The following is a 26,132-nucleotide window of genomic DNA, read 5'->3' as shown; positions in this document are numbered from 1 at the left end:
GAAAACACCCACAAGACTCTCGTGAGACATTCAAACTCCCACATCTCACTGCTGGAAGGAGTCTTGGCTTGGAACTGGCTCATGACCTTTGTCACGTGTCACAGACATTTTTTTTTCTCCATCTCTTTATTCCTTCCCCTTGATACTTTTTGTTAATGTATCAGTGATTAAAACACACACAAAAAAAATTAAAACGATGATGATGTTGGTGGTTGAGGTAACGAAACAACACCAAAAAATACAAAATAATAATAGTAGCATTATTTGAGTTTCTCCCACGCTTTCTCATATCAAGAAACACTGTAGTCAGTGCATCAGAATTTATTTGTTTGTTTGCAACCCCATTTGAGGAAAATAGACCCATTTACCTAGCATCACCTACTTTTAAGTCAGTACCATTCAAACAAAGGAAACTATATTGTGCCTCATTCATGTAACGGGTTCAGGCAAATTTCAGAAGCAAACTGTGTGGTTGTTGAACAGGTGTAAACAAATTATATAAAAACTATAAAAGAAATATACTTTGGCTTTATCTTATAGAGCATATAACTGTCTGTATTATTATTATTATTATTATTATTATTATTATTATTATTATTATTATTATTATTATTATTATTATTATTATTATCTAAATGCAGTTAATATATGTTCATGAATACGTGCAGAACACACAGAAGGAAACAGAGAGAAAATGGGAAAAAGAGAGATTGAGGGTGTGTGGGGGCGGGGGCGGGGGGTATACCAATCGTTAAAGGGCCAAGCCAGTGAGTTGATTAGGTTCGGGAGAGAGAGAAGCTGCTGCAGCTTTCTTTGCGCACAGACACAGTATAAGTCCTTTATCATGGGGAGGCACCGGCGTGGCCTCGAGCTATTGCTGGCCTGAAGCGAAGTACCAGGGAGAAGGAAAAAAGAGAGAGAGCGAAAAAAAGAAAAAAGAGGGGAGGGGGGGGGGTCTATCATCAAACTTCATAATAACGCTTGGGGTTTGCCACAGCTGCGCAGTGACCCTTTTATTTTGCTGTGATGGAACAGATAGCTCACTATGAAATAGTGTGAAATTATCATGTCTATTAATTCAGTCAGACATCCACGGCTCTCCGTCGCTACCCATCCCACCCCACCTCTCCCTCTGTCTTATTTCATTTCTTATCCGTGGAAATATGTGATTTCCTAGCAAATGTTCCATTTTACTAGAGTGATTTTTCATCGTCGATTCACTGGGGGGAAAACAGAAAAGGCAAACGATGACATGGGGTGTTTAAACTCTGCGTGTTTGTATACAAGGCATAACAGAGGTCCGTGTGCATTTTGATTTACTTTCTCCACTCACAGGGGTAAAAAAAAAAAAAAAAGTGCATGTCTGTGATTTCAGCACAGGAAATAATGAATTTCAGTGTCCTTATCGAATCATATTTTGCTGTTAATCCCACAATAAAGTCAGAACGAAAAACTTGGCACACTGGGATGGTTTGCTGCTGCCCTGGATAGTATTTTTAGATTTATTTTGAAATAATATCAAATTATTATTATTATTATTATTATTATTATTATTATTATTATTATTATTATTATTATTATTATTATTATTTCTACGCTAAGCTTTTTTTTATTGGTTTCAGTCATCCACAAATCACATTAACTTATAATCAGCCTTGTCAACTTTCTGGTTGAAAGGCCGAGATGATTTCCTCTAGTTGACTGGATAATGCTTGTTGCTTAGAAACTGTAAAAAATAATAATAATTATAATAAATGACTAAAATCATGTGAGATGCTGACAGAATTCACCAAAACGTCATTTGTAGTCATGCGACCGTTTTTGCCAATAAAGCCTGCCAACAGGGTGCACTGTCAATATTAATGAAGACGATGCTCCAAATATGATGACCTGACAGCAACAACAACATGAAGGCAAGGCAACAAGGCGTTTTAAAGGATGTGGCTCTGTGCTTGAGAAGCGTGAGGGTCTGGTTTGATAAAAGATCTGGAGGTTGATGCAGAGAGAAAGAGAGAGAGAGAGAGAGAGAGAGAGAGAGAGGGAGCGGGAAAGAGAGAGAGGGCGAGAGAGAGTTGATTGAAATGGCGTGTGCCTGGCTGACGGGAGCCAGTGAGGGACAAAGCCCCTGCGAAGCCACGGCCACTCGAGCAATTATTCCTCCACGCTGCATTTGGATTAGTGCAATGGAAAGAAGCATATGTTTGGCCCGGGGCGACACTCCCCCCCGGCTGACTGCAGAGGATTCAGGGAGAGACACGGAGAGAGGCAGAGGGAGAGAAGGAGAATGACTAAAACTAGAAAATAAACTGCGTTAACCGAATGGGGAAATATTAATACAATTTTAATCCGCTCATCTTCCATATATTTGGAGATATACAAGCTCGGTTTCATCTCAATGTTTTGATAGAAGAAGACTATATATATATATATTCCAGAAAAAAACTGTGGGCGCTGTTTATGTTCACACACCTCTCATTTTCATTTTTGTGAATGAGCCATATTGAGGTGGATCTATTGAGCTCTAATGCCTATCAGGAGTGCCTCTGTTTATTCAAAGTCACTTAATGTTTTCTAATCGATTACCTAATGTCTCAAGTAATCAAGGGCGATTTGGTGAAGTCATTGACCTTTCTTGGCTTCTGAGCCCTGGCTTGCTGAATGGGCAAGGGGGCCCAAAGGGGGTCAGAGCCAGGCGGTGGGGGGGATAAGCTGCAAATGACGGCTGATGTCAGAGTTGACGACAATTAGCCATTTTGCGCTTCATTGCAAACTTCGAAAATCACATAATTCAATTGCGCCAATAGCCGTATCAAATGTCTTTTAGGGGAACCTTTTGCGCCTTGTCCGCTCTACTTATTATTAAGTCGGCAGTTTGAAATGCGCCGATAGTAAAAATAAGATACAAGTCGTTCTACATAGCAGACTCCAGTGGATAAAATGACCATCTGTTTGCTATTATTTGAGACTTTGCCCTCTCTTACTACTTCTAAAACATCAACATGTTTAGTCCATCAAAAGCCTTTATCAAAACACCTCTGCTCCATCAATCAACAAAAACTTTCCCGCATTGTGTGGGTACTAAAAGAAATTTGGGTGAGGAGGACCCGTGTTATATATATATATATATATATATATATATATATATATATATATATATATATATATATATATATATATATATATATATATATATATATATATATATAAAGTAGTGCGAAATAATAAATTAATGAATTAATAAAAACATTAAACTATGTATTCCAACTCCATCAATACTCAGATCCCCCTGTTTAAATGTCAGGAACACAGAGCTGGACTTGAATCAAATTCCAGTCATACCTATATAATATTTCTGTCAGTGCAGAGAGAAAATCTGGGCCTCATAGACTGTTGCCCTATATCTTCCCATGCAGGCAAGCAAGCTCCAAAGCATTGCCTCCAAGCGTTACAGTGCAGACTGCTGTAGTGATGCCGCTACGGGGTAATTAGGCCATAGACAGTCCCTTCATCCAGCAATGATCTCAGCAGTATCAACTAAATACTTTCTGACCACAAAATAATAACAATAATAATAATAATAAAGAATGCTCCCAGCGTGCAGAGTGGATGGGACACATTTATACAGGAGTGATGAGCGCAGCAGTGATGTGCAGCTGGTTGGAGATGAAAAGTTATAACACCGAAAGACGGCGATCAATCGAAGGCGACTAGCGTGGAAAAAAAAATATGTTTGGAGTATCAGCGCACAAGCATTAATTTCTCCTCTAAATGAAACCTCCGTATAAGTGTCATTTGCTTAAATTTTGCTGCTTTGCCTTTAAACTTAGATTTGAGTGGCTAAAGTGCGCGCGCACACACACAGAGGCGGTTTGACTGGCTGTCTGTGTTTGTCCTTCATTACATCTCTGCTGCAAACTATAAATACCAGCCCTGCACTGAGCCACATAGACACATACTGTATGATTTTTTGTTGTTGTTGTTTCTCGCCCCTGAACGCCATCACGCTCAGGGGCGCACAAATTTATCAGTGTAACCCCTGGAATATATTTTTTTTTCACATATTCTCCCAGAATATATTTGATAACAACAGGCCTCACACTTATTAATTACTATACGGGAATCAGCTGTAATTGGTTTAGTTGAGACAACCAGCAGTTAGGGATTGAATTATCCAAATTCAGCTGCTGACTGGCTCTTCAAATTTCACCCCCCCCCCCCCCCCCCCCCTTTATTTTGTGTGTGTGTGTGTTGTAAATGACTTTTGCTGTGAGGCATTTGAGAAACTAGTTCTACCTGTTTAAGATCAAATTAGGGTAAAATTCCAATTTTGTATTTTTAAGGTATCCATGCAAATTGCAGGCCCGGTATCGGTGTAAACAAAGGCAAACAATGGGATTTCGAGTTTCTTTAACACCCCGATTCTATTTAAAACACGCTCTAATTACGGGCCTTTCGATCCTCCTCATCTCCTGCTAATAACGAGCACAAATTTCCACCATTGTCACCGATATGACTATTTCTAATGCGTTTGTCTCACCGTCAAAAAACCTGTTTTCATTCAGCCCGGCCCCGATAAATTTATTAAATAACATTAGCATTAATGACACACGCGAGGGGCTTCCTTTTCGCTAATGCCAATGAATGCCGTTTTAATACGATTGTTTTCCCCTTAAAGTGACTATTTATGCTAGTCCCCCCCCTCACCACCACCACCTCACATCCACCATAGCAGGAGCAGCCGGGTAGTCTCTCTCCTTTATGAGTGAGCTATTGTGCCTGAGGACAGGATCCCACACACAATCTGAGGACTGAGCCAACAAAAACAGGGCCTGACAGACAATGCCTCGCTTCACCTGCTCCAGCACTGTGCATCGCAATTATGCCAAGGACATGTACAGTTAGGCTTCATTCACCCTCCTGCAAAACAACTGCCTCAGAATTAAACTGAGGCCCGAAAATCATGCAGATAATAAATACGACTGCCGAGGAGACCGGGGAGAAGAGAAAGAGGGGAAGGAGGGGAAGGGTGGGGTGGGCGGGAGAACGGTGGGGTGTGGGGTGCCATATCTCCCAGTGTTACAATATTTTAAACTGCATGGTTACCAGACAGTGAAATGGGGAAACGCAAGAAACAATACGAGAATGCATATATCACCAGACTGATTCACGCCGCAGACGAGATTGATTCGGAACTATAGGTGCCAGGCCATCAGCACACAATCAAACGCAGCTTAAATGTTATGCAATGGGCCGCTCTGCGCAGCTCATGCAACAACAACACAAAAAAAAGAAAGAAAAGGGGGGGGGGGGGGGGAAGCCTAGCGCCAGATTTGCCATCACAAAGTACGAAAATAAATACATAAATAAATAAATACAAATTTAAAAATGGCCACATTTTCAGAACCACAGTCACAAAATCAGGCGAAATTGTAGTTTAGAGCTGGACACTCGTTGTTAAAAAGTGAAAAAAGTGTTACGGTTATGCCACGGAATAGACACATGTGAAAAAAAATAAATACAAATCCACCACACTGAGCTCTCTGATTGTTCATTGATTACACTGAGAGGCGAAACAACATAACAAATATTTGATGCGTGTCTTTGAATAAAGATCCGGCACAGAATCAACGAAGAAGAGCCAAATATAGCCTATAACAACAAAACATTGCACACCAGGCCTATATACATCTCAGAGGGTTTTAGCTGGAGGGGTGGCGCTGCACACTTCAAACGCGAATATATCCATTGTTGTGAGCCATTTGGCCTGCATAAGATCCTGTGCTCTGAACTAGGGCGTTTAAAGTAAGAATTTTTTTTATTATACTTGAGGGAAACAGTGAGTTCAGCTGCTTATTGCAAGGAGCAATCGTCAGGGGAGACTTAAACTCAATTACTGTAGCCGTTCAGAATAGGGGGGAAAATACCAAGACAAAAAAATCGTGAAGAAGAAAAAAAAACACCCGGGTATATCAAGCAGTGAATAAAAAATTAAAAGATATTAATAAAATCGAGATGAAGCGTATCAAATATTTATTTTTTTCTGGGCAACAAAGGACTATAATACATTGACAGGCATAGGAACTATTGCCAGCACAGGTCTATACAATACAGCTAAAACCGCCTCCAATTTTCGGACATTATCGGACATAACAAGATATCAGGTGGTCCCCAAAAAAAATGTTTTTGAATGTCTTCGAACATTGAAAAAAAGACAATATTCCATTTATTGCTTTTATGCTGCTTCAAGGAGAGAACAAGAGGTGGGAACGTATTTCTGATTGGCACAACACATAAAAGCTCGTATAAAAACGAAAAATAGAAACACACACGCACACACACACAAGAACATTTCTCCTCGGGGGGTGGGGTGGGGGTGGGGGGTGGGGGCTCACTTATGCTCTGTCTGAAATAAAATTTAAAGAAAAAAACTGAATAAGGATGATATATAGAGAGAAAATTGGAAGTTTATTTCTATTAAATTTGTTCACTTGCTTCAATGTCGCCTCAACATGCTACAAGAGGGCTGAGTTGAAATATCCCAGAGAAATGAAAAATTACCCCAAACTTCTGTTTTTCTAAGAACCATAAAATCACATGAAGAACTAACCGAATATTCAAACCCACTAAAACAGGAGGCACCAGATAAATAAAAAAAAAAGAAGTTTCAACAGACGCACCATATTTACAATTCCCATTAAATTACACATAAATAAATATATACATACATGAACACTGATTCCCTTATATAACCGTGAATCGTGTTGAAATTCAAAAAAGTTCAAGTTGGTCGCTTGGACAGAGAGAGAGAGAGAGTGAGAGAGAGAGAGACAGAGTCTACAACTGAAGTCATGGCATGGAGATCTGTGGGATTTCTCGTTGTTTTTCAAGTTTACTATTCACAATACTGATAAGAATTCGTCCTCTTTTAGCTTCTTCTTCTTTTTTTCTTTGTCACAATCGTAAAATTGAGATATAGAGGGGTCGCTGGATTTCAGTCCATCCGTTGCAGCTCATAAAAAATAAGGGGAGTACATAAAAAGTCCTCTGGGTGAGGCAATACAGCTTTTCCTCGCCCTGGAGCTGTTCCTCTGCAGCTTTTTTCTCCTCTTTTCTTTCTTTTTTTATTTTTTAAATAACATTTCATATGGTTCAGGTGATGGAAGAAGATTCTTGCGACTTTTCTTTTTTTTTCCCTCCCCCTGCTCCTGAATCCAAAGTGGGATGTAAAAACAAAACAAAACAAAAACAAAAAACATGTAAAACCGCGCAAGATCAGGAAGTGGCACGTTTAACTTTATCAATAATATTTATAAGGTATTTATAATATTTATATTGGATGGTTGGGGGCAGAGGGGCGCCGGGGCGGAAGGGTGTGGGGTCGGTGCAGAAGAAGGGCCCCTGCGTGGGGGGGCCGGTTTGGCCCTCGGTGAAGATGGGATGGAGAGAGAGAGAGAAAAAAGATCACTTTCTGTGCTTCTCGTCTTTGTCTCCGCCTTTAGTGCCGTTATCTGAGTGACTGTTGGGGTTGTTGTTGAGGTACATTTTGTCCATGGCTTTGATAGCCTCGGTCAAATAGTTCTGCAGGGCCGTGATGGCCGCGCACAGTGCAGGGGTTCCGAAACCGTGCGAAATTAGACTGAAGTGGGTCAAACAGCTTTGAATTCCCGGTTCAAGAATGGGCTGTGGCCGCGAGTTTCCCAACGGCGAGCGGTCCTGGGACAGCAGGTCTGTGAACTCTTTGCAGACTTGCCTAAAATCAGAGAGACAGGAGGTGTTAATAACCGAGACAGAAAATCCCTGCATGCAAATTTAATGTTTCAATAATACAAGAAAAAGAGGCTAAATTCAAATGGACACAGTGCAAAACGAAATGCCCCCGCGGGAGTGCTGGGTTGTAAATCCTAAACTTGCTTAAAGCGAGTCAAAAGTATCCGGCTGGAGCTTAAAAGAGAAACTTATTTCATCACATTCTCATATCTGCGTGGAAAAATTTGTTGTGTGAGCCCGTGTTTCCTTCGCTTCGTTTCCAAAAATAACATTTGGAGAAAGAAAATGTCCTGGAGCTACAAACAGGTGACAGTTAATCTCTTAGCTGCAATATTTTACTTTAAAATATAAATAATCATTTTTAAAAATCATAATACACGAGCCAAATACACAAGGAAAGATCTGCTAATATAATGAACTTCTTTTTTTTTTCTTTTTTCTTTTTTTGCAGCGTCAACTCTGAACTTTAGTCGCTGATTATCAAACAGGAAAGACAAAGAAAGAAGAAATGAAAAAAAAAAAAGAAATTCCTGCTTTCCTCCTTTTATTTTCATCATTTAAAACCAACGATTTAGCAATATATGACATTAAAGTATTAAATACATATATTCCTTTTAGGGGGGCACCAGCATTAAGGGTGGATTAACACAGATACACACACCATATCATGCCACTTGTATATTAACATTAAAAAAAAAGCCTATAATAAGCAGTTATGGCTAACAGCTGTTTGATTATAGCAGCCTATCATCAATATTAAATGCTGCCTCTGCTTTTCTTTGCCCTGTAAGGACTTCCCATGTTTTAGTTAATGCATAAACACCAACAGTGTGCTGGATGAAAACCAGCTATGTGTCAGTGTCACTGAAATCTCACAGTAAACAAAATGCTGCTGCGCGAGTGGATGAGGCGAAAGGCCCATATTGAACAGCGGTATATTTAGCAAGCCTTGTAATTATAATTTATGATATCATATAGAGGCACCTGCTTAAATAATAATAATAAAGGAAAACAAGGAAGTGAATTAAGTCTATAATTAAAACAGGTGAGAAGCGTGAGAAGTTTATTAATTAATTAATTATTAATTAATTGTTACTCGGTAACACTAGCCCGATATGTATGAGGCAAACGCGTTGTTTATTTATTTTATTTTTTTTATCATGGTCACGTGTCTGACGTAGCGTACTCTAATTAAAAAATAGAAAATAAAATAATGCAAAATAAATTATTCAGCCTGTGAAAACTGCGTAAAAAAGCAGCACTTTGATCAAATTCTGTGCTGGCACAGAGCGGCATGCATTTGGTGTGACATGGTGAAATGTGATAATAGCACTTACTTCGTGGCCAACAGCATGTTTTTTCTTTGGACTTGTTCGTTTGGGTCGGAATGCTGACGGTTTACATATTCAGCTACTGCCTTGGCTGGAAACTCGGTCTCGCATACATAACCGAAATCCCTGGCAAGATGCACCGCTTCGCCTGAGAACGAAAAGAAATGAGGTTGAATATGTTTGCCCATAAAGCATGGTTACATCAAGCATAGACAAGTTCACACTCTCTGCCCGAACACAGCGTCCAGTCTGTGCGTTCAGACGGCAGGGTTAAGGCACCTGTGCGTTCCCAACAGCGTCAGTGATGATGATGATGCTGATGACGACATAATAATAATAATAATAATAATAATATTCATAATGATAATGAAGCTGGCCCTGCGAGCAGTCAGTGCACCCCGTCTTTCCGTCACACCGTGGGAACACTTAAGAGATGGAGGAGAACCTTTAAGTGGAGGTGAAGTATAGACGGAGCGTCATGCTCGACACCATGTCATTGATTACCAATGCCTGCGCATTATTGAAAGTCCAGCACATCACAGCAATTTTAAAAGGCTACACCTAAATCTCACTTTGCCTTTGCAAACTTCACTTATGAGACTTTCTGCTTTAATTCCGTCCCAAGCTCGCCTCTCTTGTTGGTGGATTTTTTTTCCAAGTCTTTGGTTTTAATTTCCTGAAGCAGTTGAGTTTTTACTGCGGGGCTTCCTGCCCATAAGCCTCTGCTCCGGAAGAACGCATGCGCCAATTAGCATCAAAGCTCAAGTCCGGTAAGCTATTTTCCATAAAATGGAGCGGATCGTAAACAATGACAGCACAGAAAACCCACTGTCCCTTCAATAAATAACCGGCTGTCTCAGTCCCCCCACCCTTCTCTGTCATCCACCACCCCAACCCCCCACGTGCCACCACCCTCTTATTACCCACAATCAAACATTTCTCCAGGCTCATTACAATACAGCACCAAATTTCTACGAAACACAATGAATATTGCATTCGGTGCTCCTCTGCAATAATGATTAACGGGGACCAATGAAGCATCGCAGGCTTTCACCTTTGGAAACCAGCAGCACACCAAATACCACTGCACTGAATAATAAGGTTCAACTCTGCTAGCAGAATGGATTTATCCAGTCGCGCAAAAGGCATCTTTTCTGCGCACAATAATTGACTAATTTATTTTGTAATAGGCCCAAAACATATAGCTCCCAATAGGTCAGCGCCACGCCATTTGCATGCAATAAAAATCCCACCGAAAGCCAAAGCATGGCAAGCTATTAACGAAAGAATTAAGTCACCATTAAAAATCAGCTCTGTACTGTTATATCCAGACTATATTAACGTTTGAAACAATGCAGGGTTAATAAATCAATCGACTTCTCATCCATGAGGTGAAACAGCTCAGCGGTGCCCAATAAACAAGCAGCACTCAATAATTAACTGGACTTCAACACAAATTAATCCAGTGTATAAACTAGGCCAGCCGTGGACCTGCAAGTGTGCTCCTGAAAGCGAAGGCCAACGCTGCAAAGCCACTAGAATTACCAGCACCATTCTCACTATATATACATATGTGTGTGTGTGTGTGTGTGTGTGTGTGTGTGTGTGTGTGTGTGTGTGTGTGTGTGTGTGTGTGTGTTTCTCTTCTCACACACACTCGCAGACATACACACACACATCCTTCATGCTTTATTACTTGCGAGGCAAAGTCGGTCCACATTACACGGATGAGCGCATATGCTGATCTCCAACACAGAGAAAGAAAGAAAGAGAGAAAGGAGAGAAAAAACCTAGTTTGCAAGCACCTGGTATCGCGGGAGCAACAAGAGTGGGAACGTAATTTACGGTATCCGACTTACCTTCGACTAGTGACGTCAACAAGGTTACGTTGGCTGCCTTGCGTCTGCCCGCAGGTAGATTCAAACCGATTTTATCCAGCTTCTCCCTTAAGCTTCTTCCTCCGTTCTTAGACTTGGCCCTGTGACAGTAACACAAAGCAGAAAAACTCATTGTAGTGTTGCTCATGTGAAGGAATTTGTATAAGGGAGGCTAATATATGAGCAAGAATATTTTCTTTGAATATATATATATATATATATATATATATATATATATATATATATATATATATATATATATATATATATATATATATATATATAATTAACAGTGGTTGTGATTTAAAGTCGGACGTGAACTTCCCCCTCCTCCACATATCATAGTCGGAGAGGCGGATGCTGTCCAAGATAAAGACAATGTTGGATAACACCTCCCACCCACTCCATGACATGTTGGTCAGTCACAGGAGCTCGTTCAGTGAGAGACTGAGATTACCGAAAAGCACCACTGAACGACACAGGAAATCATTCCTGCCTGTGGCCATCTCCCTGTACAACGCATCCACTTAACACACTGTTTGCTGCTACAACTACACATGTTTCTTTTCCAAATATTTATTTATAAGTGACTTATGTATGTATGTATGTATATATATGTATATATTGTACTATTCTTAGTTAGCGTATTGTCTGTCTTGTCTTAATGTTGGTTTAAAATGGAGCACTGTAACAAAAAATAATTTCCCCCAGGGATCAATAAAGTATTCTGATTCTGATTCTGATTCTGATTCTGATTCTGATTCTGATATCTGATAGCTACAAACAATAAATAATACTAAAGGAGCCCCCTCCGCCTTTTTTTCTACCAGCAAATACTGTACAAACTGAATAAATAAAGTCCTACTTAATAGGCAGCGCTATTACTGGCTGTGTGTCTGCAGCACTTCTGTAGACAGTTCACTGGAGACCAATGTTTTCATGTGTAATGCCTTCAGTGGGCCTATAGAGCGGAGCTTGAAACAGACTAGGCCTACATTAATTTGGGAGAGAGAGAAAGAGAGAGAGATACCCAGTACGCTTGGGAAGTTGATATGGAATTTAACAGACCCCCCTGCTTTAAATGCAGGAGCTAGGTGTCATGGTTGGTCGATTTTAATTATTCTTGGTACAGAGGAGAGAGAGAGAGAGAGAATGGGAAAGCAAGAGCGAAAGGGAGAGATGCACGCTCGCTGAAAGAAATGATTGGAGTAGAGCGAGTTTCATACGCACGCGCACAAACCCACAGGTAAAGAGGGAGTAGAGAGAGGAGATTTTTTTTCAGCCTCCCAGTCAAACTCACCTCCTCAGCACCCCGCCCAGCAGAGAGGCGTTGAGGCACTCGGGCGGCGAGAGGCGTCTCTGCACCTCTGCCACCGTGACCTTGTACTTTGATGTGGAGCTGAGAAGGGACAGGCGACCCGGAACTGAGCAGAACACCTCGTTGGGGTTAACCACCCCTCCGAAAAGACCGTCCTTATTTACTGGGATTGCGGAGACGTTGTTGTTCTTGGATAAAGACACTGGACCTATAGCCAGGGAGGAAGAGAGGGAGAGAGAGGGGGATGGCGGGATGGAGAGAAGGAAGGAGGGAGGGATTGCGGGGTGAGAGAGAAAGAGAGAGAGAGACCGTGCTCAGTGAATTTCATGCAATGCAGAGCCTTAACTAAATGAGAAGGGGGGTGGAGGTTAGGCCCCGGAATTGGAGTTTAGCACAACATGTGTACATGTTCGGTAAGACTGGCAAATAATAATAATAATAATAATAATAATAATAATAATAATAATAATAATATATTGCAGAATCAGTAAAATCAGCACTATGAGACCTGATTTCCGTTCAAATATACCTGCCTGAAAGCCAGAATACTTCCGCTCGTCTGTGCTCTTTTGTTTTTTTATTTTTTTTATTATTATTATCACTTAAAAAAAAACCACTCAATGACATTATGTAGACAACTATGCAGCAGACAATGAGAAATAAAAGGATGTGTGCGCCCTACACAGCATCTCCGCACAAAGCAACCATACCAACCGAGAGATTCTGTAAAGTCTACCTATTTTGACATATCCTGGGTATCCAGCAAAACACCGTACCCCGTGTGTGATTTCACACTGGGTGGGGGGGATAGTGGGGTAGGGGTGTGTGTGTGTGTGTGTATGTGGAGGGGGGGCTCAGCAGTGCTGGGCTTTACACCGTTTTGGTGTGCAGTAACCGGAGACAAAGGGGACTGTGCGCCTTTGGATAGATCACTTGTGACATTAATGGCTCAAGGGAGCCTAATAGAGACAATAGGAGTTAAACGAACTCTTGAGATTACTAATATAAGAAGCCAATTATCATGTTGATGTGCAGATAGACAGACTAAAAAAGAAAGAATGGTTAAAAAGATTTTAAAAAAAAGAAAGAAAGAAAGAAAGAAAGAAAGAAAGAAAGAAGTAAAAAACGAAAAAAGGAAGGGAAGAAATGGGGAAGCAAAATCACTCCATATCTTATCCAGCGAGTTCTAATTTGACCTGACAAAACCTTTTTAAACATGGCCACGAAAAGAATGGGACTTCCTCGTGTTGTGTCAAGTAATACAATTCACTGAATTTTAACAGCAAATAAACACGACGGACTGAAGCAGCAGCAGCACAATCCAACAACCTTCACCAAAGTAGCCTAAATATATATTTAAACAATTGCATTTCACCATATTAAACATCCAGCCAAGTGATTTTATTTTTTTCCCAAGCCTAGTTTTGATTCCCCTCACTGAATGACAGACTATCATCCTACACACAGCAGGCCTGTGCTCCATCCAGCGGTACCAACTCCCATTTTAGATTTGACCACGCTACGTGATTGCAGCTATTGGCTTCCTGAAGTGCCAGGATCGTCTATGAGGCCTGTATCTTTGACCATCAATAGCACGCGGGCCTACAAAGCCCACCAGCTCTACTCATCTCCCCGCTGCGCTGAAACGCTGACAGTAAATTCCATCAGCGAGGAAAAAAAAAAGGTGCAGCCAGTTTGACGCACTTGGAAACCATGTAATGAAAAATAGGCTACTGCGTATTAGGATCAGTCAGGCATTACCGCATTGCATCGAGCTCTCTCGAGCAGAATAGTGAATGGCGTTTGTGCGTGTATGCGAGTGTGTGTGTGTTGCTTAGTGGTGTGCAGCTTGAAGAAACATGCATGGTACTGTATCTCGGAGGAAATTGCTTACCTTTTTTAATTACAGTCTGGTCGGGGATGTGAATTCCTTGATCCTCAACAGGCTATGACACAAATGCAAAAAAAAGTATACGTTTAAGCACAAAGGCAGGAAAGAGAAGGAAAAACCTAATCATGTCAGCCTCGGTCCTGCGTACGTAAACGCACCTCAGGATGCGGTGCAGGAACAAAGCCTGACACAATTAGCAGCCAGAATCACCCAACATGGAGGCTCCCGAGGCCCCATACCTGTTATTATTGTCCATGGTGTTTTCGACCGGTTACACTGATTAGATGAAAAACGCAGACTTAAATAACGAAGCTGTGTCGCCCCATAATCCTGACCTAATTTCGCCTTCAGATTGGCTGTACTCACAAGGAAACTTCTAATCTAGATTGGATAGTAATTACGGCGGCGCTGCCTATTAAAGGCCTATGAACTAATTAGCGAATTATTGGTGTTTGTTTCTGATTTTTTTGTGTAATGTTCTTATTATAAATGGAGTTTATTGACAAATGTAAAAGCTCGTCCATCACAGACCTTCAGTAAAACGTCTGTCTGAGCTCCGTGCAGCAAAGTAAAATTCTCCTTAATGTGCATGCAGTACACTCTCATGTCATTGTTCTCAAATAAGCGTCGGCTTCGTTTTTTTTATTTTGTTTTAAACAGAGAAATTAAATAAAAAGCAAACGACACGAAAGAAAATGAATCGTGAAAATAGAGATATCTATTATTTTCATGTATTTCATGCCTTTTTACTTTCAGATGTCGAACAAAAGCCATGTGTCGACGAGCAGCATTATGAATGGTTTTTAAAATATATTTCATAACAGAAATAAATTGCAAATCAGTGCTGCTTTGTCTTAAAACACCTTGACGATACTGAAAAAAAATCCACGCATTTATTTGTTTTGTATATTTTAAGAGCTATAATGAGCTCCCCGAACCTAATTTACTGCGTGTCAGTCGTGTTTGTATCAGCGAATATTAATACGATAAACATGATACAGTCACAGCACTGCTATGACTAGTACCTGATTTCTTAAAGGCGGGGTGACAGAACAAATTTCATTATTTATTTAAATAAAAAATACACACACACCCTCACTCTTACAGATAATAGCGGGTTGGCACCCGTGGTGCTCGAACTCTTAATGACAGCATTATTCCTTTTCTTTCTTTCATTTTTTTTCTTTCTATTTTCATTTCTTAAATGGAGTAATTCCACAGAAAGAGAAAGCCAGGTAAACGCTGCCTCACCTGCACGTCTTCTAAAGATTGGTGTATTCCATGGATAGGGATAGAGTCCGACAATCCCGTATCGATGCCGTGGCCGGATGGCAGGAGCACTTCCCTGCGATACTCCCGGCACAACTGGTGGGGCAGGCTGCGGTGCTGATGCAGCAGGCCGCTCTCCTGACCCTGCCTCTGGCCCGGCCAGCCCGGGTGCTGTGGCTGCGGTTGGGCGTGCAGGGAGTTGAGGGAGTATGGGTCGTTGACGTGCGAGTAAGGGTCCTGAGACTGCGGGTAGATGGGCTGGTAGGGTGGGGGAAAGTACGGAGGCTGGAAGTCCGAGTTCGGTGTGTGGGAGAGCGGAGGGGCGCTCGTGTAGGGACTCTGGCCCACGCTGCCCAGCTGAGGTAGCCTGGCTGTCCCATTGCTGGTGCCGTCGTGACGATCCTGGCAGGTAAGGAAAGAAGGAAAAGAGCGTTTTAGCCTGAATACGTTCAAAATAAAAATAAAAAGAAAGGACGCGGTCATAAATTAGCGAAACGTCCGTCTATATTTTTACACGTGAATGCTCTGCGGGCATTATCAAATATGCCCCTGAGTGGATGACACGATTAGCTCAAGTGTGGAATCTGTGTTGAATTATTCCAGTTAATTGAGGGAAAGGGATTTTTTAAACAACAAAAAAACAACAACACCCACAACACATCCGCAAAGTTTTGGGAATTGAAAATAACCTGACAGCACATGAGCAAAATAAATAATAATTTTTAAAAAATCCAGAAAATGAAACGGCATTAAATAGGAAAGTCCTGACATTTTTTTAAATTGTTATTTGCAGGACGCTCAGCTGATTTTTCAAGCATGCACGCTTTGGAAAAAAAACTTAAAGTATAAAAAAAAAGAAGAAGAAAATCTCGTAGGCAAACAAGCAAAGAAAGAAAGTATCTGATAGTGGGAGACTCCAGCAACTTACCATCGGGGAAAAACTGTGCACTAACATCTGTAAGGATTTATGGTGCGACTCAATAATAATAAAAAATGATTATTATAGTAATCAGTTCACAAAAACACGGAGTCTTTGGGGGGCGGGGGGAAGAGCAAAAGGAATTAACCAGCAAAACCCAAAAAAGAAAAAAGAAAAAAAAAGAACAAGGCCCCCGAAAAAACTCTTCTCTCCTGCAAAGATCACGATGGCCCCGGCGATCAGATATGTGCCTCGGTAGCAGGACGATAATCCATCAGAAATAAACGGTTAGATCCCAGCTGCCCTTCATTTGCTTCTAACAATGCAGATATTCGGCGGTGCTGGCCGATCGAGGTTGAAAAGTTTCTCTTGGTAAACCCTCTTTTCCCCCCTGTTCTCCGGGCTTCTATCACAGTGCTACCGTCCCTTCGCTCGAGCTCATATTAGCCCCAAAAAAGAGCCGCTTCTTCGTCTCCCTCTCGGACTCCTACCAGAACGCATTCATTACAATTAATACCACAGGAATACTTAATAACAAGGAAAGAATAGACGGAAATCTGGCGTGAAGCGGAGGACGCAACTCAAGGCAGGAGTCTGCGCTTAAATGACGTCCATTGAAAGGAGGAATCAGTATATCTAATCAGAGATGGGGAGAGAGAGAGGGGGAGTGAGAGAGAAAGAGGGAGTGAGAGAGTGTGCGGAGAGAGGCACACACAAAAAGAGGGACATTCACCTCGTCTGACGAATCAGAGAGAGAGGGAGGAGGAGGAGGGGGGCATTTTAAAAGAGTCCCAGGCCAAAGCGCAAAAGTGAAAGAAAGACAGGAATGGGAAGGGAGGTGGACCACAGACAGGAATGAAGAAGCCAGGGAAGGAAACAATGTGCACCTCTGAACTGGGTGAAAATCCAGCAGACGACGCTATGGGCATTCCAGCCGGCTCATTTCTACCGCTTGTCCCTTTGTTTTCCACCTCAGACTCCGACAGCGAGCTGTCCTCCATGGTTCTCTCTCACTCTCTCTCTCTCTCTCTCTCTGCCTCTCCCGTTTCCGTCGAATTAATCCACCGATCCGTCCTCGACTCCAAAAAACCCAGAGTCACGCCGACTTTAACTTTAACGTTGACCCGGAAAGATGGAGCAAAATAAAATTCCCACAGTGTGAGACAGGGCCGCTGGATCCTGCGCTCTGTAACTTTTGCGCGCGGCTTGAAATAGCTCCACTCCCCTTCCTGCCTAATCATGCACTTTAAAATTACAAAACAGCACTTACTGGGGCCTCGGCTGGACCGCGACTGCAAATGTTATTTATCTGTTTATGTATTTCTTGTTTTTGCCTCGATACCAGCGGAGGAAACGAACCGTTTGTCTGTAAATTAAAAGAATCCATTTAACACGACCGCGGAGGTGCCACTTTCTTTCTTTCTGCTTTTTTGCTTTCTTGCTCCCGTCCTTCTCTATCCTCACAGGACGCGGGCGAAAACACGTCCGACTGGCTTCTCCACTCCTTAAACAAGCCACCGGTATTACTGCCAAACTTCGTCTGTGTCCACAACAACAACAATCACTCAGTGTATGCACTTCACACATACACGCACACGCAGAATTTAACGGCTTCTGCAGTGATAGAAAAACCTGAAGAGTCCAAGAGCTTGTAACTGAAGCGCAAAATGAACCAGGCAGTGCCAGCACTCACACTGCTTTAAAATACTATTTTTTTTTTTATTTAATGCATGGTAAGTGTATATTAATGCTTTAATGTTTTCACGTGCAATATAATTTTTTTGTCATATTTATTTTATTTTTAATGTAAGTTTTAAATTGGAAAATGTTGTGATTTTTATGCAGCCAGACGATATTAAAAGCAGCTTTCTATTATTATTATTATTATTATTATTATTATTATTATTATTATTATTATTATTATTATTATTATTATTATTATTATTATTATTACATTACTTAACAAAAGCCATAAGATGCAGTCTATTCATCTTGCAGTTAAATATGTTCTCTAACAGCTGTCAAAAGAATCTCACAGCTGGATCAAAACAATTTTAAAAAGCAGCCATAAAATAATTACTGAATGTTTAAAAATAATAATAATATAACAACAACAAATTTAGTAAATTAAAAACGAGCCTCTTACCTCGCAGTCTTCATATTTAATGTTATCAGTTAATTTCCAGAGCATTTTCATGGGTTGTTGAGGTGGATATTGAGTATAGGTATCGCCTTAGCCTTGTTTTCACTCAGTGAATTGTGCTCCCCGCTCAGAAAAACTACTTTTATTGAAGCTGTGGGTTGGTTGTCTGTCTTGCGCTCTGAGGTCTCCCTCTAATGGTGGAAGTGAAGGGCTGGATCAGCTCTGTAATAACACTGGCACCGGGCCTCATTAGCATATCAACAGCCGTTTGATTCCCCCCATCTGCTCACACAACACCAATGGACAGCATTACAGGTGAAGACTAAAAAAGCAACAAGATGCTACACACGGTTATTATTTCTACTGTTCAATGAGGTATGTGTGTGTGTGTGTGTGTGTGTTTTTTTTTTTATTGAGAGGAAGGGAGGGTACGGTCATGCATGGGGACCTGCTTGCACCTGGGACACTTTCTACAATCATTTTGATTTCATATTTGGGAGGATGGAAAAGTGCACATCCTAAAGAATCCTTCAGAAATTGTGTATTTTTAACAAATTGTCAAATATATTTTTCTGTGACTTTTTTTTGTCTAAACTGAACTCCCTTCTATCCACCTCTTGATAACTTTAAATTTGATGTAAAAACAGCCCATCACACACACCGTGGGGCCAACCCTGATTTTTTTTTGTCTGCAAAAAAAACCAAACCAAAAAAAAAAACCCTCCCAAAGTGTTATTTTAATCCTATTGAGACCTCGAGAGGCCATTCTTTCAGTGTGATGTTAAAAAGGGTGAGTTATTCAAAGCCGCTCTACAGGTCCACTGGCTACCTGTAAGGTTGGCAGGGCTTGTGAGGGAGTTGAGGAAGGGGGAGGGAGGTGGGGTTGGTGTCAATAATTAACACAACAACGTGGCCTTGTTTCATTTGAATGAGCGGCTGGGGGAGCCTGGCTCTGTCCTGTCGCCGGTTGAGCCTTCACCTCACCAGGTCGTGGGTCAGCAGACAGGTCCACGGCGCTTCAAGGCGTTGTCCCCCTTTTAAAAGCCTGTTTGGTATTTTTGGTGGGACGGAGACCCCTCCACCCCACCCCCCACTTCTTTTTTTTTTTTTTTGTAACAAACAGTTGTTATTAATGAACGTGGAGCGGCTGTCAACGACAGCAATGCATCCGTGTAAAAGAGACCTGGCCTGCTCGCCTGAAACTGGAGTGTTTCTCTTCCACCAAACATCTCAGGTCTTCTCTTAAATCCCCAACGCATCCACAAGTCGAGGCCATACTTTTGAGTCAAGCCCAGATCGTTTTTTTAAAATGAGACTGTACAGAAAGTCCACTGTGACATGCTCACGCCATGCAAAATTGGAACAGCTGCAAAGCACATGAAAAGTTTATCATTGTTATTCTTTGTTTTTGTTTTTTCTACTTGAAAGCCTAACTACATCGAGCACGGGCTGTGTTTTCTAATCGCTCCACCTCTAACAAAGCACCTCAAGTCTGTTTCCATACATGTCTAACTTATGATGAAACAAATGTGTGTCTGAAACGCGCACGATGTCCTTGAAACAAACGATCCATACCTTCAGACATTCAGAATAAAAACAACAACAAAAAAATATGGTTAATTCCACATTTCAGGCTATAGCTCCCCGCAAAAGACTCCAAAATATCTCCAGTGTGATCAAATCCAGGAGCCTCTACAGAACTGTGCTGCCTCTCTTTACTACAGGATTTCATAGCGTCCGTGCAGCCTCATCCAACAAGTCGATACTTTGACTGTTTTTATGTATTTTCCCACCCTTTTTGCAGCCGTTTTCTTTTTCTTAAGGTAAACAATACATACCTGCCATTCCATCATTTTGCCCATAATTGACATTCTTTATCCTCTGCTTCCTTTGGCGGTTTGTTTTGGTCCGATCCGACGGCGCGTCTATTTCATTAAGCCTTCGTTCGCAAAAGTAAACCTTTACCTGGGCCGGAATCGCTTCACCTGGCCATATGTGGAGCCACCTGGCGACGCATGCGCACTGCTCCGGGTGTGGACCGGAGAGTGGCGAGCACCTGGGAAGAAAAAAGAAACAGCTTGTCTGTGTCTGTGTGTCGAATAGGTCTGAGCTGTCACAGTTAATTAGTTTTTAAAACAACAGCGTTCACAAGTGACGAGCTGAAAGTATGGATATTATTTAGGCTATTTAACGTGATTGATGCAGACACAACACACCCCAACAAATACATACATCTGTAATAATATATTTTTAAAGATCAAGACCATTTCATGTTTTGACAACAAAAAGAGGATTTTATATGATTTTTCATCAAATAATAATTTGGTTTATTGTGCGTGCAAACAGTGTGATTAACTAAGATGTGCTTTTTAAAATAATAATAGTAATAAAGGTTCCATATGAGAAAATATGGGAAACTGCTTGGGACAAAGCGAATGTAAATATATATATATATATATATATATATATATATATATATATATATATATATATATATATATATATATATATATATATATATATATATATATATATATATAATTATAAAGGTTATATTTGTCTTCACCTGGCATAAAACTAAAAAGGACATATCTGTTAACCTTTCCGTTCCTTTTCTTCTCTGATTTGTCTTGCTTGGTAGAAAACATGAATTGTCAGTGCAAATGAAACTGTGTCAAGTTAAAAAAACTTGAAGGTTAACTGCCAACATCATTACACAGAAAGCTACCATACTATTGTGAGAGTCATTATTTATTTATCCACTGTTTATTTCTAATACATACTTATGTAGACCCCTCGGGCCAAGAGCGAATGAGCAACCCCCCTCCCCCTCCCCGTGGTACACACGCACACATGAGAAACGCGCACACACGCACACAGAAAGCAGAGCAACACGTGCGCTGACGTGGGTGACAATGGCCAAATCTTTTGTCCAAAACCCCTTTCTCCTCTTTGAAGTAATACGCATCACACACACATACACACACACGTAGGCAAACTGGCTGCTATGGACGTAGTCGCGGGGGCACTTCGCTGGCAGATAGCGTCATTGATCTACCTTTCACTATATCATATCACACATATAAAGACAGCGTGTTATAAGCGTTAAGTGTAACACTGGTGCTGGTGGACAAACTTTTAACGGGGGAAGAAAAATACAATTAATTTTGCTTTAACCCCATTTTTGTTTTTTGTTTTTTGTATTTTTCTAAATTGCAAAATTCCACACGGAGACTATAGATTTTTGTGGCGTTAATATTTTAAACGAGCCTTCATGTTTGACTTCAAAGGCGAACACATTTTAACTGCACACACAATACCTGCAGCTATATAGACCTTACCAGGCCTGGACAAAGGAGAGGAAGGTGGGGAGGGGGAATCAGAAATATTGTTTGGGGCTCTGCGCAAGGGAGGAGTGAAGTTTTAAAGCAGAGCTGTCTGAGAGTAGGTTACTCTTGTTCTGCAGCGGGGTCCCTTTTGAATATCTAGCCGGTCTAGGGCTTAGTTTCAACCAGCAGCACACAGCACCGGGCCTCCGGCAATGTTCCCCAACCGCCAGCTGTGTTTAAAAGGCGATAGCCACGACTGCGCCTCAGGCATCTTGTACATTTTATTATTATCATTATTGTTATTACTATTATTATTAGTTGTAGTAGTAGTGGTGGTGGTAGTAGTATTGCTATAATCATTATTGTTATTATCAGGTGTACCTAAATACACAGACAGATCTTGGTGCGTATTTTACGCGTCCTTCTCTCATTGCTAGAAATGGCAGAAAGACTTCCTCCTTCTTCTTCTTCTCCGTCTTCTTCTTCTTTAAAAAAGGCTGATCAAAGACAGGAGCACTTTTTCCTATCCCCCAAACGTTATGAAGTTATGAAGTTGGTAAATAATTTCGTAGAAATGCTGAGTTTGCAACAAATATTCTTTTCCCACAGCCACGCTCTAGCTCCTGCTGGATGTGTCCTACTGGCGAAGATCTCCAAGCTTGGTTATATTCATAAAAATTCGTGATTTATTTATCTATTTATATTTTTCAATTGAGACGGTTTCGGGCCCAACGTTAGAAAGGCTGCTCTCTAAACAAGATAACTTGTGTTATAGCGCCACCTTGCTTTTGGATAAGAGCGAGGAAGCGCGGCTGGTGGATTGAAGTCAATATGCAGGTAACTGAAACCAAATGAGAATGTGTGAGCAGGGAGCATTCCAGGAAGTAAATCTGCAGAGCCGATGCCAGTCAGAAACACAGGTGCTTTAAAGGAAAGGCTACATGAAATTGCACGAATTGTGAGGAATACAAACGTTTGCAAATATTACAAATGCATTTCTAACAAGCAATACGCTGAGTGCCTGTGTTCACCTGTGTTTCTTCTTTTAATTTCGTTGTACCTGTGACAATGACAATAAAGTTTCTGATTCTGATTCCGATTAACCTTAATCAGTCTGTCAAGCTTAAACTTGATCATTTTAGTCACCCAACAGAAGACACCATTTTTTTTCTGGATGCATGCAAATCAAAGTACATGCCTATTTGAAAAAAAAGCTCTTGTTGTGAGGGGTGTAGTTTGAACTTGAAACACAACCTAATATAATCCTGTGGCGCCATCTAGTGGCCGTCAATTATCATAAAATAGCTCCGAGTGGCGTTGGGGTTACTCAATTGAGCGCATTCAGTGGTTGACATGATACGACGACGTTAATTAAGCAGGACTCGGTTTATTATGGAGAGTACAGGACAATAAATCGTCAGTAGTGATTCCGCAGAGAAAATAGTTAAATAGCTTTTAAGTGTCATCGGTCGTGTTTGTTTGCAACGATAAACGATAAAAAAAACAGAATAATAATAATAATAATTATTATTATTATTATTATTATTATTATTATTATTATTATTATTATTATTATTATTATTATTATTATTATTATTATGCGCAGCCGTATGTGTTTCACAACATAAAGAGATCTGCTCAGAACTGTAAGCCTACGTATGCGGCATCCGCGAGCGCATAACGTACAGTGCAGCAATAAATTGTGCTCGGTGGAGAACAAGCTGCAGTTGGTAGGTACCACACTGTTTATGTCAGTGGCAGACAGAGGACAAACTGAACGACTAAGGTTGTAAGTCGGATTGTTATTTTAATTCAGCTTCCACAGTCGACAGTGTCAGTGTTTTAGAGTGCTGCTTAAGATTTAATCTACTTTCAAAGTTTACGGGGTGACTGTTAACAGTGGTTTCGGTGATATTGTGTAACTTCTGAGTGTGTGGTGCAGCAGTGATGCTAGTTTGTGCTAAGGCTCAGTAAAGCAGTCTGGCTTATCTACTAAGCCAGACACACACACACGCCCCTTTTTTCTTTAACGACTTCTGATCAAAAGCTGACAAACTACGGCTGCGGTGTGTGACAGCGGGAACATTCCTACAATGTTTTCACTTTTTCTGTTGGTTCCGTTAATGCTCAGTGACAGCTCTGTGTTGCAGGACTCGGACAGCTCCTTAAGTATTTTTACACCAGTAGGTCAAATTAGATTCACACCAGGAGGAGGTTTTAATTGAATAATCGATGTGCAACGCCAATAATGTGTTTGTTGACTCTCATAACTTCACGCTGTGGTCCTGACAGGTGTCCAACATGACTGTGGATTGGGTAGGATATGGATACGCCACGCTTGTAGCATCTGGAGGAGTCATTGGTTACGTGAAAGCAGGTATGTGTTACCTAAAATACTTAAGTTAAATAATCACATTTCTGTAACAGCAAGTGTTACTATTGGTGCTGTTGTCTCGTTGGTTTATATTTTCCTAGGTTCTGACCTCCTGTATGTTTGTTCTGTCAGGCAGTGTTCCCTCCCTAGCTGCTGGGCTGCTGTTTGGGGGCTTTGCAGGTTTTGGAGCTTACCAGGTCTCAAATGATCCTAAAAATGTTTGGGTGTCACTAGGTTAGTAAACTTTTTTTTTTTTCTTTCTTCAGCTTATGAAAAACATCATGTCAGAAAAAGCTGTAAAGTTTGAACACTGCTGTGCCATTTAAGCCGCAGTCTTGAATGTTAATTGAATAACTCTATTATGCCTTATGACCAAAAAAATACACTCAAAATGTTTAGTATGTGGACCCACATACTAAACTGCACACAGCAGCTGTATGTTCTGCATGTAAGTAAATGGTTTCTGAATATCTAATGTCTTCATTGCAAGTGCCTTCACTAACCTTTTCCGTCTCCTGCTGTCTGCCAGCTGCATCAGGAGCACTGACTGGTATCATGGGGAAGCGGTTTTATGGATCGAGGAAGTTCATGCCAGCTGGTCTGATGGCTGTAGCAAGGTCTGGTACAAGTCCAATCAGCCATTACTTGTTATCAAGTACCACAGATGAGGACAGTATTATTCCAAATATCTTAGTTTGATTTTGGGATATTATTTTACTTACTTTGCACACAGAAACAAAATTATTTCACAAAAAACAAAAACTACCATGGCCAAACGATTATTATTTCTATTTTTATATTATTATTTATAATATTTTGATTATTATAAATATTTCTTAGTCCGAAACCAGGGTTCTACCGATTGTCCTCTTTAAGACCATAATTTCAGACTTGTTTGAGTCATTCACTTGTGTCTCAGCAGTTGTTCTGGGGGTCTTTAGATACAGCTTGCTAGTTTTCTTCCCAGAGTCTTTGAAATCGTTCGCTTCCTACCTCTGCCAGGCTTGTTCTGCCTTGTGTGGCTCTTTCTGAATTTCTTGATGAGATTTCTCATGCCAGTTCTTGACATTTGATAACTTTGTGTATCCGTCGCCTACTTTTTGAGCATTAACAACTTTTTTTTTCTTTTCTTTTTTTTTTTTTGCAAGTTTAAACTGATTTCTTTTGTTTTTGGTACGATGCTCTCTCAAGTGACAGCTCAAACCGTTGGAAGTTTTTATACTGTGTAAATAAAAAGACAACCTTCAGTTTTAACTTGATATTTTTCCAGTCTTTGAGCATTACAGAGTTAAAGCATGTCATTGCACATGTCAGTTGTCAGGGGGAGCATTAATATTGACCTGGTAACTTTTATTTTTTTCTGAAATAATTCTGTTATTGTGTGCTAATAGAAATAATTTATGGTTTCTAAAGAAGGCTAGTATATTTAGAAATGCTATGTTAATAAATCCCTTGCTCCATTTACAAAAAAAATTATCACAAAAACGTTTAATATCATCGAGGCACTAATAATTTTGTCCTCACTTCTATTTATATATTACATTGTAGCCAAGAAAGCCACATTTTACAGAGGATTTTATTCCCCCCCTTCCAGTAATCTGTATTCTTTTTTACTGTATACTTTGGCTCTTTGAATGAGGTCTAATGTAATCCTTTTGTTTCAGTGCTCTGATGGTGGGGAAGCTTAGCTTGGCGTTGCTCCAGAAACCTGTACAGTCCTGATGAAGTTAATATGTTGAAATATCAGTTCCCATCAGCTCCTGTGGCTCTTTTCAGAAGCACCCTCTCAGCATTTGCCATTTATGCCCAGAATCATGTCCTTTTGTTTAAAAAAAAAAGTGTAGATTTATGCAATAAATGTACCCTCTTGTTTATATAGTAAATAGTTGTCTTTTTTCAGTGAATGCACCTTTG

The 26,132-nt window shown here is 40.6% G+C and overlaps 2 protein-coding genes across 7 annotated transcripts; one reads left to right on the top strand and one right to left on the bottom strand.

Moving 5' to 3' along the window:
* Positions 1–6,015: 6,015 nt before the first annotated feature.
* Positions 6,016–20,511, bottom strand: tfap2a (transcription factor AP-2 alpha). Of its 4 annotated transcripts, none has more exons than XM_080865734.1 (7): positions 20,354–20,511; positions 15,436–15,855; positions 14,188–14,239; positions 12,276–12,501; positions 10,958–11,076; positions 9,105–9,246; positions 6,016–7,750 (listed from the first exon to the last, which is right to left on the bottom strand). In XM_080865734.1, exons 1-7 carry the CDS (start codon positions 20,384–20,386, stop codon positions 7,462–7,464), a joined length of 1,281 nt encoding a protein of 426 aa, XP_080721860.1. In that variant the 5' UTR covers positions 20,387–20,511; the 3' UTR covers positions 6,016–7,461. The 4 variants fall into 4 exon arrangements, with proteins under 4 accessions (XP_080721860.1, XP_080721859.1, XP_080721858.1 ...); XM_080865733.1 differs by lacking the exon at positions 20,354–20,511 and adding an exon at positions 18,519–18,702; XM_080865732.1 differs by lacking the exon at positions 20,354–20,511 and adding an exon at positions 17,260–17,513.
* A 3,049-nt stretch (positions 20,512–23,560) lies between these two features.
* On the top strand, positions 23,561–26,122 carry tmem14ca (transmembrane protein 14Ca). Of its 3 annotated transcripts, none has more exons than XM_080865645.1 (5): positions 23,561–23,633; positions 24,137–24,221; positions 24,351–24,452; positions 24,748–24,835; positions 25,883–26,122. In XM_080865645.1, exons 2-5 carry the CDS (start codon positions 24,146–24,148, stop codon positions 25,938–25,940), a joined length of 324 nt encoding a protein of 107 aa, XP_080721771.1. In that variant the 5' UTR covers positions 23,561–23,633; positions 24,137–24,145; the 3' UTR covers positions 25,941–26,122. The 3 variants fall into 3 exon arrangements, with proteins under 3 accessions (XP_080721771.1, XP_080721772.1, XP_080721770.1); XM_080865646.1 differs by having other exon boundaries at positions 23,571–23,630; XM_080865644.1 differs by lacking the exon at positions 23,561–23,633 and adding an exon at positions 23,720–24,027.
* The last annotated feature ends 10 nt before the right edge of the window (positions 26,123–26,132 follow it).

Source organism: Rhamphochromis sp. 'chilingali', assembly GCF_963969265.1.
Source record: "Rhamphochromis sp. 'chilingali' genome assembly, chromosome: 18".
NCBI classification, from domain to species: Eukaryota; Metazoa; Chordata; class Actinopteri; order Cichliformes; family Cichlidae; genus Rhamphochromis; species Rhamphochromis sp. 'chilingali'.
The sequence above is the reverse complement of the archived record's forward strand: the minus strand, read 5'-3'. Positions and strand labels throughout refer to the sequence as shown.